Raw genomic sequence first — 15814 nt, forward strand, 5'->3', positions numbered from 1 at the left:
GATTAAGAAAATATTTTCTTGAACAGGTAGCAGGATTTTAGCGCCCTTTCTACTGTGATAAGTAAGCAGAGATATAATTTAAGTGAAAAAAATATTTCAGCAATGTTATTAATAAGATTAAATGAAAATTTATTTCAAAAAAAGTTGTAATAAAAATTATATATTTTATAATAAGAAATTAAGATATTAAATTATAAAATTATTTCAATAACTTTGTTAAATTTAAGCTGTAATTAAAGATAAAAAATTAATTGAAATCTAATAACAAAATTAATTCATGTTGTTGTAAAAAATATTTAATTTGCTTTTTATAACTTTACTAACGAATCTTAGTGTACAACTTACTATTAAATAAAATTTTATGAAGTAGTCCAAAATTGATATATTTAATTTTTTCAAAGTACGATCCGTAGAACCGATCCTCTTTACTTATAACATTTCGAAACAAATACTCTTTCTCTATTAAATTCATGTACCTATTTAATATAACAAAGTTTTCAAGTACATTGTGAAATTAACTTTATTCCCATATTTTAAATTAATAAACCTTAAAAAAATAAGTAATATAAGCAATAAATGTAAATCTAATAATAAATTCAAAATTAAAATATAAATACAAAATTATTTCTTCAATAAAATATTTCGCATTAAGACCAAAATTAATACAAATCAGTTTTCCGTACTATTTTGCTGCGATATTTGTCATAATATTGTGCGCTTTTAAATCATCATTTCACACAAACGTGCAGTAGACATTTCGTCTCCGCACATTTGGGTGCATTTTTATTTTCGAGCCTGCACACAAAATGTGCTTCTCGTATTCTTTTCTGCACACGTTGTGTGCGAGGGCATGTTGGCTGCCGCACACACAATGTGCTGTGCGAAATAACTTCGGCACAAACACCGAATGCGTGTGCGAGTTTTATTTCACTCCACCACACTCGTGTGAAATGTGCGTTTCGTTTGTGCACACAAGATGTGCACTTAAGATGTGCACAAAAATTTTCGCACACCACATTTGTGGTGTGAAATTTTAGAATCGCACAACATTTGTGCGTGGTGTTTTGCATTTTTGTGCACAGCACAGTGTTTTTCTGAACCCTGATATATAGGACACAGATGTGTGTGTAGCTGGTCAACTCTAATTTCATTACAAATTCTAGAACAATTGTGGGGTAAATTTAATGCATATTTAAAACTTTTAAATACAAAAGTAATTCTCTCAAGAAAATAATTTCCTGGAATTAGGAATTGAAGGTAATTTGCAGTTCAACTTTATTTTGGTTATTAAATAACCAAAAAAAAAAAATAATGGGTTTATTTATTTCTTAATGCTGAGAGAAAAGAACGTCGTCGTTCACAAAACTAAAATCAAATGCAAAAAGTAAGGATCGTATTTATGTTTGAAAACGTATCGAAAAGTTAAGAAAACGTATAGAATATTTATCAGAGAAAAAAAATTAACAAAAATTCATTAAATTCAACAAAAAGTTTGCAAAATAATTTCGTTTATTTAATAAACTAGAGGCTTCTAATACCTGCTAACTTCGCTCGCTAACCCCTGTTATAGTATCTATTCATACATACTCTTTCATATTCAAGAATGTGTATGTGCTTTTAATATTCTCTAGAAGAGACATCAAATTTTGTTCTACTTTTAAAGTTGTTCAAAAAATTTAACGTCTCGTCTTGAGAATGTTAAAAGCACATACATATTGCTGAATACGGAGAAGTATGTATGAATATAATGGAGATTGGCGAGTGAAGTTTGCATGGGGTAAAGTCCTCTAGTCTATTAAAAAGACGAAATTACTTGGCGGTTATTACATAGAACTTATGTGCTAAAGTAAATAATCTGTTAAATATTATTGACAACTAATTAACATAAGCACATTCAATATTATGCTTTGAGTTATAACTTTGTGATAATTATTTTATAAACACAATGGTTATAAGATGCAATGCTATAATAATTTTAACAATTTTTATAATATTTGAGTAATTCTGTATGTAAATATAATTCCTTCGCTATTAAGTCTATACTAAATCAAGGTTAATTATTTTATAGTACTTTTTCTACATCCTAAGAAGAATATAAAACCTCTACTAAAGAAAACTATCCGTTAAATAAAATTGAAATAATTGATGTTCTTAATATCTTAAGCAACATCGTTTTAATGAAGCAATAAATCTTACTACATATCCCTCGTAAAATCGTAAATATTGAATACCTATTTCTCATCCCAGTCTATGTGGCTTTAGCCGAAATTACGTTTGTTGTTTGTGAAAGTTGCTTCAAGCTCTAACATTTAATTGGTGTCAATGAATATTTATTACAAACGTCCTGGCGTTGATACGGCAAGGACCTTATCAGATATGCAAAGATTTGTCTAAGTTTGCAAATATATATCTACTCGATTTAAGCACAGTGTTTGCTTTTAAGGATATTGTACAAAAAAGTTAAATGAAAAAGGATTTCCATTCAGTTTCCATATAACGTCGCTGAACAGAGTTGCACAGAACTTACCGTTGTACCCATTTATATGTAGGCAGAGGATTGCCATCAGCCACACATTCAAAGGCAGCAGGACTAAATAGCGGCGCGGTAGTGAGACGATCCGGACCAGCTGAAATAATTTTCGGTGGATCTGTGAAATGTTGAGAAAATGTTTTCAAAGTAAATAAAGTTCAAATTGCACAATGGAAGCGCAAAATAAATCTATTTTCGATGCATTGCGCCTTTCAAAACAAACTCACATTTCACATCCAACTGCACAGAAAGTTGCTCCGATGTGCCAACAGAATTTTGTGCTTGGCAGGTGTACAAGCCTGCATCGCGACGTCCGACTGGGCGTAGCTGCAATGTTTCCTGGAAAATAAAATGAAATCAAAATAATTTACATTTCGTGCACAGAAATTACTGGTACGTTTTAGTGAAGTTATATTAGAAAGAGGCTGAGGCTGGTGTTTTTGACTAGAGCAGTGGTGGGTGGTGTCTATGGAATTGGGCGAGGATAATGCTAAAAGTTGGCACTAATGCATTGTAAATCATAAAATTCTGTTTTACCTGTAAACTGGCAATTTCCGAACGTCCTGCACGTCGCCATACGATGCTCGCTGGCGGATTGGCATCTGCAACACAACGCAGTATAAGCGCATCTTTATCTTCCTCCAGGTCGATTTCCGGCGAGCCAATTAAACGTATAGTTGGTGCATCTATAGGAGTAACCAGAACAACAACAACATTGTGAAATCGTGAAATCGTGACAGCCAGCAGTATTAAATCAAAATAAAATAAAGTAAACGATGTGAAATGAAATAAAGGCATTTACATTTAATTTAAATGATGCAAAAACGTTGGATTACTTTTGACTTTAAGCTTAATTAAATCTACTCTGAGCAGGATTGATATAGCACAGCACACAAGGAACACGTAAAAAATATATAAAAATTTGTATCTGTAGTATCTTGAGGGAAATACCGAATGGCGCTGCTGTTGGAAGTGATTATGATAAAAATCTGAATTACGTTGATAAGAAATTAAACTAATTGAATTTGCGGAAAATTGAAAATATACAAATTGCATTAGTTCACAGCTAAAAGCCGAAAGGAAGAGGAAAAAATTAAAACTTTCCCGAGAAATAAAAATATTTATTTATTCGCTCTATGAAGATTTTTTTATAGAAGCAGTAAAAAGGAAAAGGCCTATATTTAAGGCTGTTTTTAGTTGCACGTGCTTCATTTTTCACTCATTTTTAATTCGATGTTGATTTGGGTTTGCTTTACAAATATTTCTTGATGGGATTAAAATGTTTCTCTATTCTGTCAGAAAATATTTCGATTGAAATGTTGTGCAGCAATGCAAACTTATGTAGCTTGAACCTCTTGATTAATTTAAACTTTGGCAAGCATTAGCTTAGATACTTTGATGGCCTTTAAGGGAAGTACACAACAATTTAAGCAGTTGCTTTGGCTTGAAAATTGTTTTTAAATAAAGTAAGTGTAATTAAGAATATTTATTAAGAAGTGGGACTTAGAAGAGATTTAGTTTGTAAAAAGGAAAACAATTATATTTTGAAATATTTCGATGATTGACGTAGTGAATCATAGAAGAGAATAAACACTGAGGTTAAAAGAGTATAATAAGAGTTGTAGAGAATTATTATGAACTGTAATATTTTTGTTGTTTGAAGAGTTTTATGTGGTCTAATTAAGGAGACACCGAATGGCTCAAAACGGATACACAATCTTAATCATTTCAACGACGATCAAAATTAGTATCTATCTTTATACCTAGTATCTATCTTTTCATTTCCTCTCATTAAAATTGTTTGATTATTCAAAAAACTATTACTAAACTAAACCATGTATATATATATGCATTACGTAAAAATGCATTAATTCTAGAAAAGTCAGAATATCGTACAAAACTGGGATCAGGTCTGAAATTGATGCTTCTTATTAATTAGATGAGGTTTATTAAGCTTTAATTTTATTAAAATATTAATATAAATAGTTTTAAAATATCTGCCACAGTTATAATCAAATTAGTTTTAATTTTATTAGCGTGTTCTGTCTAAAACAAGATACAAATTATTGAAATGAGTTTTTAATTAAATATATTATATAGTCAAGTCCGTATTTTATAGCGATTTTTATAGAATTTTTATAATGTTATAATAATTTTATTAAATTGAGCTGTAATATTGTGTAATTGGTATAATATAATTAAGGGCTATTCGAATACTGCTCCTTTATAGCAATCCACTTTTAATTCTTATCGTATAGATAAAACTATTTTTATCAAAATTATGATGTAATAAATGTGTTGATTCAAATATTAGAATATATATATATATATATATATATATATATATTGTGAATATATATAAGTATATGTGTAAAATATTATAATACTACAAATATTATAAAATGCAAATCATAGCCCATTATAAGAAAGTCTACAATATTATACTGCTTTTGTAGTAGAGTAATTACAAGAAATGGGCTATGATTTGCCCATATACTCTTATAAATGGTATAATAGTTCAAACAAATCAAAACTGCACTTTTTTGTTTACATCTTAAAGAAGAATCTATAAGAACAGACACAATCGACAAATATTATAGAAGTGGGATGCTTTATAGAGCTTAAAAGTGGGATTTATACTAATGATTTAAAATAATTTTTAAATATGAATCGATTATTAGATATTTATTTTATTAGATATTTTATTAGATATTTATTATTTATTAGATATTTATTATTAAAAAATTTTGAAAGCAAATGTAAACTAACTTATAAAGTATTCAATTTAAAGTCATTTCACTTATATATGTATACTATACGTTTATGTCCTTCATGTCAAATGAGCTACATATGATATTAAATATATATAAATACATTAACTCCAAGTAGTTATCATTAAGTAATTTTCTACTTAAATGTTGTTCAACTCCCGGAAACTACTTTTTACTCCCTTTTTAAAAGCAAGTAACTGAATTCTGAACTATAATGTCCTTAACCCTACATACTTAATGTCATGTATATTTCATTGCAATAAGTGCAGACTTACATTTGATGTCCATACGTGCTTCCACTGCCACCGATTTGGCTAAATAGGATTCATGAAAGGCTAAGCAACGTAATATATCGCCATGACGTTCACGCATAGCTGATATCTGCACTACTGACGTAGCAGACCAAGTGCGTGTATTGTCCGGTTCGGTATTATTCGTCTGCGGATGAATTGGCGCAATTTCTTTGTCACCTAAGAAGTAGAAAAACAAAAAAAAATTATAAAAAAAAATAGAGTTTACATTTTTTTAATTATAGTTTAAGCGAAAATAATTGACACTAACTGGAACGCCAATGTAACTAAAATTGCAAGTAAAATGATAATTAAAGTGGCGATAACAATAACAATTAACCAAGAAAATAACATGTTGCACTTACCCAGATACCATTTGAGTGTGGCTGGTGGATTACCATAGTGGGAAACACATTTTACAGTAGCCACAGCACCCGAGTCGACTGTTATATTGTGGCTTGGTGGCACATGAGTACCTTCGTATTCGAGGCGTGGTCGTTGCGGTCCAACTGCAAGAGTAACAAATATAGACAAGCAGAGTATGTATTAGTATTTAATTATCGTATCAAAGTACAGTACGTACGAGAGTGTAATGCGAGAGTATAGTACAAACGAATTGTAAGTTGCCAAAAAAAAGCAGAGCAGGGTTGACAATGCAAGAAATTTGCGGTGACATGTACTGTAATAATTGTCATGTAGTTCCCACATAACACGAAGGTACCGTCATAGTAACGCTTTTACTGTATTTAGAGAAAATGGCACATTGCCATGCATTGCATCTATGTCTGTTTCGTAAAGCTGGATTGCATTCTAATTAGTACAGTAGTTGGTATATTGAATGTGGGAGTCTATCTCGAAGATTGCTTATGGTCTGTTGTTGGAGGACAACTACATGCAGTGCAGCAAACACAAAATTATACTTAACACAGTGTTGGTAATCAGAGCCAAGTTAATTGCTCACAGCCATACTCGACTAATGCTGAAAGATTGCTTTTGTGGTTACATAAATATGCTGCAAAATTTGATTACTGAGAAAAGGAATGCAATGCCGGTTCATGTGACTCGAAAAGAACGAGGATAATATTTACTTTACTATTCATATCTTTATTACACATATAATTTATTTTAAAGTAAAATAAAATGAATAAGATTGAATTCATAGTAGTAATAGAAAAAGAAACTGAGATTACAGTTTTCATGTTTTGTATTATTTTAAGAACATACGAAATTATTATAAGTAATTGTAATTAAGTAAATTGTTGGAATTAGCAAAGTGAATCTACTGGTTTGGAATAGCACTTGCAATTGGTCGAGGTAATTTTTTGAGCTCGAATCTATATGATATGCTTGTCATTAAAATGAAATCAGAAATGAAAGAGAATTGGAGTAAAAAAACTGATAGAGGAATGTAATAAATATACAAGATTTTCGTGTATTCACTATTGTATATGGAATTATACCGACGAAAGTAAGATCGTTTTAGAAGCTTTCTGACAATTGTTGTTCCTTTAATAATGGAGTCAACAGAAATAGTACTGTTGAGATGAAATTTATTTTGTGAGAAAAGTTTGTCAAAAGACAAATAACTTTATTTTCTTTGATAGCAAACTGATTTGTTAATAATTAAAATTGTCAACAAAGTATAATATTTTATTAAAATATTCGTAATAAGAAAATGTTTACATGCGTAGTTTTAATGTGTTGAAATATTGGTATACAGTAATCCCCTTTATAGAGCAGTAGATTGGTTCTGCGTTATAGGGGTATTCCCGTATACCCCGTATAAACATGTGCAAAGATACGCGAAGCTAGTTATGAACTGTATAAATCCCCGCATTATATGGGGGAATTCCCGTGTTATACGGGTGATTAAAATGCGTAAATGAAAGCGCGTTATAAGGGAACCGAGTTATAGGAGAGATTGCTGTATTTAACTTTATTGAAAATCATTCTCTTCCTGATCTCGGGAATTGTTCTTTTATTTCATCAATGTATTTTCATGTATATATATTATGTCTCGTTTATGTATTATTACAGATAGATCGAATAAACAGAAAAAGTTTATTTATTGACGATGGCTTTCAAGTATATTGTTAAAATAAATGAACTGTGGACGTTCGAAAAAAATAATATGTCACCTAGAAAAAATTTATAGATATCTTATCGATAGTAATGCGATTACGGTAGTCTTTTGTTTTTAAATAATTTAAATTAATTTTGATATTAATGGTTCTTTTCATCTATTAGATAAAGAATAAAATATTTGTGATCTAATACATTATAAACACTTTCTTATGGGTAGATAGATAAATGTATTCAAAAATGCATGGAACCCAAATCACCCGGTTGTAGTGGAATGGAAAACCACAGATCAAGTAGGGCGGTCATTGTGCCTAGTATGACTGATATTAGTTTACAGGCTTCTCATTATCAAGCAAATTTTCTGAAACTACTAACTTTAGTAATAACTGCGTACTAATTATAATGAATCTCTGGTAATAGCAGTTAATTATGCTCATATTGTGTGAATATTAGTATTATATATAATTATTTCCAACTGAGTAAAAAAACACTTAAATCGTTTTATATTACTCCATTTGATATTTCAATATCTTAATATTTTGCGGCACTGAAGTTCAACTATGGTCGCGGTGCTCTGTTCCATTGGGAGCTGGTACCCTGTTTATTTTTATTCTATTCTATATTGATATTTGCATATATTCTAAGCATTTCAATTTCAATGTTCTTCATTACAATAATACACGATTTGATTACTACGGGTGCAACTATATTTACTTGCTCTGGGTTTATGTGTGGCATATTAATCAATCGCTGTTTTCCAACCGAAACTAACAGGATAAGCATATTTCACGTCTATTTTATTATCCCTGCTATGGATGTTTATGGCAATTTTCTTAACATAACATTGACATAAAATTTATTTTCAACTAAAAATTTTCTCTACTTACCACGTACAACTAATCGCACTGGTTGACTGGTTAAAGCGTCTTGCGTTGTAAAATCACTTGCTGTCACCTGACACTCCCAGAGGCCATCATCAAAATCCAATGTGGCCGAACGTATCCACAATGAACAGTCACCGCCAATCTGCATCGGTGGCGGATGCAAGTCCAAAGACAAACCATTGCTTCCGCTTGAAGGACGTGCGGCCCATTCGTATTTCTTGGCATAAATGCCAACAGGCTGCGTGCATCGAACAGCGCCAAGACAGCAGAGACACACAATCACAGGAAAAGAGAAAGAAAAAAGAAAAAAAATTAAATTAAAAAGTAGAAATAAAAATAAAAGAGAATTGTGAAAATTGTGGCAACACAATGAATTCAAATCTACATAGTTTCTTTCTGTGTACGAGCGAGCATACACAAGTACGAGGTGGCAGCATAGCCTGATTCACTAACTAGACAAGGCATGGCAAGACAACGCAAGGCAAGCGGTCTATATGAACTTAGTTAAATGTCTTTTACTGTTGTTGTTGTTTTTGTTTTTGTTTCTGTATTTCTTTTTGTTATAATGTCTATCATGCAGAATTTTGTCTTGTTTTGTTACATGTTCAGCATGTTTATGATTGTGGGTGTAGTTGGCATTTTTAGTTGGCTTTGGTTGCTTTTAATGTTTGTTGTTGTTGTCATTGCTGTTGATGAAGCTGATATATATGCTAGTGTGTGTTTGCTGTTGCTTTTTTAAGCATTACCATTTCTTTCAACTTTAACTCAGCTGTGTTGTGTTATATGCTGTACTGTGTTGTGCTGTGTCTTGTATTCGAAGTGAAGCTTGTGTACGTGTTAGTATCATTTTTTATTGCATTTTATTGTGTTTTATTTTGTTATCTATCTTTTGTAATTTTTTTGTTTGTTAGTTTATTGTAATTGTTGTAATTGTTGTTATTGTTGTTATTGTCATTGCTGTTATGGTTGTCGAATCGAGAATTTTAGAATTAGTTTGTTTGCTAATTGGAAATTAAATTACAATTAGTGTTGTGAGCAAAGTTCAGCTACTGCTCGCTACTGTTTGCATATTGTACGGTCCTTGTTGTTGTCATCGCTGCTGTTAATGGTGTTGTTGTTATTTAATTGAAAATGCTATGCAGCATTTAAAATGTTTGTAATTCAGTAAATTAAAATAAGGGTTATTCAGTTATTCATAAGGGCATCATTAGTGATGCAGTCAAATTAAATAGGCAAGTGCGGCAGTAGTTGGAGTCTGCAAAGATCTTGCGATGAGAATAGGGTTTCTTTTTGAGTACGTTGTTTTAGAAAAAGGAGTTGATTGGATTTGTCTGAGAATCGGTTAGTGCAGTTAGAATAGCTTTGGATTAAATAACTACTAAAGATGTTAAAAACCAATCAACAAATTCAGGCTTCGGAAAAATTTAAGACCTTATTTCAATACCTATGTTCGATAAAAGGCTTGAAATAGTAAACGTATAATATATACTTTACAAATTTGTACACTAACAGTTTAGTCTATTTTCAGAAAATTTTTTTTTTTTGCAAAAATACTAAACTTTTATATAGTAATAGTTTCATGCTTTATATTTCCAAAATATGAACTCTGATCTTTTAGTTTTCGAAAAACAATATTTATTTAACACTTGATTATGATTACTCTAAAATAGATGGATAGTGTAATGTTGGAGCCTGCTAGAGTACATAATTATAGAAGAGTATGTAGCAAAATCAATATTAACGTTTTTTAAATGCAAAATATATTGAAACCTTAAAGATGTTACTTTGTTACAAGAAAATATAACAAATGAAAAGCCTATTATAGTTTTTAATAAGAAGCTTAAAAACTATTTTTAATACATAACTTAAAAACTATTTTTTATAAAAGACTTAAAAACCATTTTTAATAAAAAATTTAAAAATTGTGTTTAGGCATCAACATCCCTAAACCGAGATGAAGGACCAGATTAGACAACAATGAGCATGATAGAGCAAGTTATAAAATACTACTTAGAACTTTCTTTTTATTTAATGTTGGATAATAATATAATTTTTATTAATATAATCCTATCAGTAGTTATTATATCTCGAAAAGTTGTTTGTTAGGAAAAAAATTTATTGGGATATAAAAAAATTTTTTTGACTGAAAATTTTTCATTATTCCTGCATTTTGCAAGTAATTGAGTTACTATATTTTATATATATATGCTAATTCGTAATCATTCAATTCGTACATTTTCTGATAATGCAGAAGCTCTCAAAAAGAAAGTTTGCGTGGTTCTGCTTATTGAAAAGCACAATATTTCCCTAAAAACCGTATTAGTTACCTAAAAGTATTATTGGATAAGAGATTAACGTGGAGAATCCAATCCGTCAGTAAAACTTTAAATTGCGAAGCTAAACTGAATAATATTTATCAAATCAAAACCTAGCTTAGACAATAAAATCGTTTTTATTTAACTTTTAATCAATGATGTGAAACTATGAGGCACTGCTTGTTATTCAATTATAGAGAAAGCCAAAGATTGCAGTCAAAAATTAGTTAGAAACATTTGGGACCTATAAGGGACCAAAGGGACCTATAAGATAATATGTGATTACAGATAAAACTGTGAACCACACTCCTAAAACTTAGCTGGAGAATTATTATTAAAATTCTGTCCAAAAAAATTAAAACGAGAAAAGTTTAAGTTCATAAGTTCGTCTTCAAATAATCTTAGGTTAGCTTACAATTAACATGGAAAATATAGTACCCCTTATTTAAATATTTCTTTACATATAATGGACAGACAAAATCTGATGACTTATAATATATTATCTCAGAAAGATTACACCATATATTTTTGTGTGTTGTGTTACGGAAAATATATAATATATTAGTTTTGGCATTTAAAAAACTATTGTTATTTTTCTAGGGAGAGATCCAATAAATTATGTATTAAAAAAAAAGAAAAAGTTTGCTTCGAATTCATTTTTGAATTTATTTTTCTCTCTCTACTTGTTAAGATAATAATGATAGTCTAATATCCGTTCTTTCTATATATCTATTTATTTTAAAAAAATGAAGGAATAAGTGACGCAAAATATAAAATCTTACTAATTAAGTTTAAATAAATATCGATCATCTACATATCTTATTAGGTCTATAGCTATCTTGCAATGAACATTTTTCGTGGTTTAGTGATAGAGTATGTAAATAATATACTTTAGTTGAGATTTCTTAGTTAATTTAAGTTTCTAATAGCAAGATCTGATAAATAAATACACAAACACAAAAAAAATGTAATATGTATCTGCATTATTCTTTTCATAAGTTTGATTTAATGTTACTTGACACAATAAAATTGATTGAATTAATGCATTTATTTTATGACTTATGTGCATATATATGACTAGAATACAAGATTGTGAATTGAAAGAGATATATTTTGCATATATATGTACACATATATGAGTATGTTGGGAATTTCAAAACTCAAAGGAATATATTCTGCAGTGAAATATATCTGTATGCATCTATGTATACATGACTTTGGTAAAAGATACTAAATTGAAATTAATTTGGATTAAGGAATACCATTGCCATTATAATCAATACGAAAAATTCAAAATAGTTTTAAATCAATCATTATATACTAAAATTGTTGTTGCAGCATTTCTATGTCAGAATGTTCTTTTAACTATCTCTCTATGAATTTAACTATAGAGATATTTTGTCTAAGAAAATAGATATGAGTTAGAAATAATTTCAGATTGTTCTTTCTGTGTTCTCTTTCTGCAAATGATGATTAAGGAATTTTTAATCAAAATCAAAAACTCATACTATTTAACAATCCTTTACCTTACTTAATCAAAAGTAAAGCACATAAGCTGCAATAGACATTCTCGGCAAACATCTTGCATCATAATACCGAAAACTTTGGATATTGAAATAAATGAGTTTGCATGTTTGGGTTAAAAGTTTAATGGATCGAAGTTTCATATGTGTGTTTACACAGAGAGAAGCACATTTAAATCATATCTTCTGTGGCATTTTGTTGCAAAATAACTTTGCTCTTGTTGAACAAAATATTCCTTCAATGGAAAGTTGTAATGTAATGGTTGTACTCGTACAAAAGTTAAAATCATTAGTTTTAAATAACGATTATCATATGAAATTATACAGAAAATCAATTTTGAAAATTATTTTCCAACAAATTCGCATGCATTCATTAGGCAATTACTGTAAATAGTTTTAGCAAAGTTATTTGTTTAAAATTGTGTAATTTGAAGTTTACCGCCTGGTGTTAGCATAACTTATACAACACATACAACAAATATAGATACAATATACACAGCCCAAACAGTACAAATGGATGAAAGCTAAATATACATAATAACCAAATGCGAACGTGTTCCTTCATTGTATGGAAAGTGATGCGCAAAAGTAACTTTTGCAACAAATTTGGTAGGTAGAAATTGCAAATATTTAAGTTAAATTGATATGCTTTAAGGCAGCAAGCAAATACCACAAATAATAAAATTTATCTTTGCATATGTACATGAGATACTCACATGTACGAGTGCGTATGCATATATATGGCAACATCTATCTATCTATCTAATATCTGTTAACCGTATCTGCATGGCGTAGGCACGTTGTTCCCTACGTTTGTGTGTTTTTAAACAAATTATTTTATTTTCATTCAAACGTGTGTTTTGCTAGGGTTATGCAATATTTTGTTTATTTATTGCAAATATCTTTGCCATAATATATTTTTATTTACACTCGTTCAGATAGATGTGCTTAACTAAGTGCGTGTTTTAGACACATTTGCATGTTTTATAATAAAAACTCATAATTTATAGGGTTTCGTATGAGTTAAATTTATTAATTTTATTCTCTAACTAATATTAGACTCGGTCAATTTAAGCTTAGTATCAATTATTAAGCAACGCACACTATGAAGCCAAGATAGCCAGTATATTATTGAGCATTCCTGTTGAAGTTATATTTCAATATATTTTATTATAATATTAATTTTGAAATTATCCAAGAAAATTAATTTGATAATTCGATCCCTCACATAAAGATAATGTAGTAAATTTAGAAATTATTGTGTTAATACTTTGGTAAGTTTATTGAAGAAATTTTTTTTTAATTTTTGATTTCTTATGTTTATCATTAAAAGTGATAATTACTTTAAAGAGTGTGTTCCGGACTAACTTATGTTAATATATGTACGCGAATTGATTCCCAGGTTTAAGAAATCAAAAAGGCCAGGCGGATGAAATACATATATTTTTGGTATAAATCTAAAAATTTTGCAAAGAAAGTTTATTTGAAGCACAATAAATAATTCCCTGTATCACTAGTTAAAGAGAGAAATTTTTTGGAGAACATTTCACATTGAATTTGATTATATATTCGCAAATCGGACTGAATAGTATACATTTTAAGGAGATCAGCAGTACTGCTTAAATGTACTGAAGTGGTGTCTGTAAGGTTTGAGACGATCTGCTGTGCTGGCTTTGACTTGAAGAAGAGTAGAGAAATGCGTGTTGAAGGATGCAAACTATTTATGGAATGTTGTTGTTACCTATTTCTATAAATTGTGTTAATTTAAATTGTTACCAGGTACTCTATGATTTACCTAGGAGGAACCAACTACATTATTATACATATGTTTTATTTATTTTTTTTATTATTAAGCGGTGATGTGGCACTGTGACCATCGGGTCTATTGTACTTCCTTTTGGAATTGGAGCATTTATCTAAGCCCTGTTGCGTCAATAAGAAGTAGTATAGAACTACTTTGCAGAGTTTATTTGCCACTTTCGTAAGGATATATATTCTCGGGAGTCAATTTCGTACATGTATTAGCATGACTAGCACTTCATTCTTTTCACAGAAACTATAGTTAGCATCCGTATATATGCCCAGCCTCGTAAGGTGTTGTTTTAGTTTACAGTGCTCCTTTAATAATCCGATCATGATCCTAAGTTTTGCTTTCGATAAGTCCATACAATCCTGCTATCTTCCATTGTCATAGGTATCAATAAGTGTTTTGGGTTGTGGTTATCATGTTAGTATTCTTAGTATTCCTTTTTATGCTGGTTCTCCTTCATTTATATGTGTTTTAGTTCACAGACAGGTTCTGGCCCCATCAGCGGTGTTGTTGGTCTTTTCGCGTAAGTAATTATATTCCGATACACAGATAATTGACACCTAATTAAATTCGCCGAGCAGGTTAAGCGAGTTTAGTGTGTTGATAGCTGCTTGTTTGACTGTTAGTATTGCTACATTTTTTCCCTGGTATTTTCGTTCAATATTGAAGAGTATTCATTTAATTATCGCGTAAATTTACGCTATTTTTCTTTAACGCTTCCCATTGGTTCTTGCCTGGTCAGACTATGTCAGCTCCGGCATCTTCCTCTGTGAGCAAACCGTCAGTAAACCAAGAAATTGTGTTGTCCATCAGCTTGTTGGTTTGTTTGATATCCTTCCAGTACCTTTTGTTGCTTAATTCAGTTTTAAAGAGTTCAGTAAAGCTATTCCTTGAATTCATTGGCATTGAAAACTCAGGACACTGCTTAGCAAGATTTCAAACCTTTGATGATTAAACCAGTTGTCCGTTAGGTTTCCTTTCTTAATTCTTAGAATTGGCTGACAGGTCTGATAATTGCTGAGAAGACCCAACGTAGTATTTTGGATGTGCAACACCAACTTTTAATTGATATGGATTTGGAGGATCGTCTTCCACTTCGTCTTCGTGTCCTTCCCAATCTGCTGTTTCAAGTAAACGTTATTGGTTGTAGATATTTGAGTCTGTATTTTATGTAAATGTTATAACTGTGGTTTTATAATTCAAGTCCAAATTGGATTCTGTCGCATAGAGTATGTTCAAATTTTTCTATATTTACTATGACTATATCATATGCATAACCTTGGCAGTCTGTTGTGTCCTACTGTGCTTCACATGGGTGGGGAGAGTACTCCACCCTGTGGACATCACTTGTGTGGTGTTCATCCCTACTAAAGAGTAGTTTCACCTTCCTACCGCTGAATATGTGTCTTATCCACCATACCAGAGTATAATTAATTTCCCTTAGCTTATTTATAATTTATATTTAGCTTTTCCTTAGCTTATTTATATATCTAGATAGGCGCATTTGCGATTTCTTTTTGTCCCATGACATATTTATAAACCCAAACAGAGCAGCTTAAATTGAATCGTTCTGCTCTGTAGACATGTTGGCAGGGATGTAATAAGGTAA

The 15814-nt window shown here is 30.3% G+C and overlaps 2 protein-coding genes across 2 annotated transcripts in view; one reads left to right on the plus strand and one right to left on the minus strand.

The window, feature by feature from the left end:
* The window catches only part of LOC119682731 (synaptogenesis protein syg-1), a gene marked incomplete at its 5' end in the record, with an annotated part of 44120 nt that extends 35325 nt beyond the window's left edge, over nt 1-8795 (minus strand). Inside the window, 6 exon segments of the mRNA XM_038096234.1 lie at nt 2528-2648; nt 2758-2869; nt 3068-3216; nt 5577-5771; nt 5957-6100; nt 8561-8795. Coding sequence (XP_037952162.1) covers nt 2528-2648; nt 2758-2869; nt 3068-3216; nt 5577-5771; nt 5957-6100; nt 8561-8795 — 956 coding nt within the window.
* LOC119682735 (serine/threonine-protein kinase PAK 3-like) overlaps nt 1-15814 on the plus strand; it is a 491650-nt gene that overhangs the window by 433910 nt on the left and 41926 nt on the right. The gene's annotated exons all lie outside the window — the stretch shown is intronic.

Source organism: Teleopsis dalmanni, chromosome 2, assembly GCF_002237135.1.
Source record: "Teleopsis dalmanni isolate 2A chromosome 2, ASM223713v2, whole genome shotgun sequence".
Taxonomy (NCBI): Eukaryota; Metazoa; Arthropoda; class Insecta; order Diptera; family Diopsidae; genus Teleopsis; species Teleopsis dalmanni.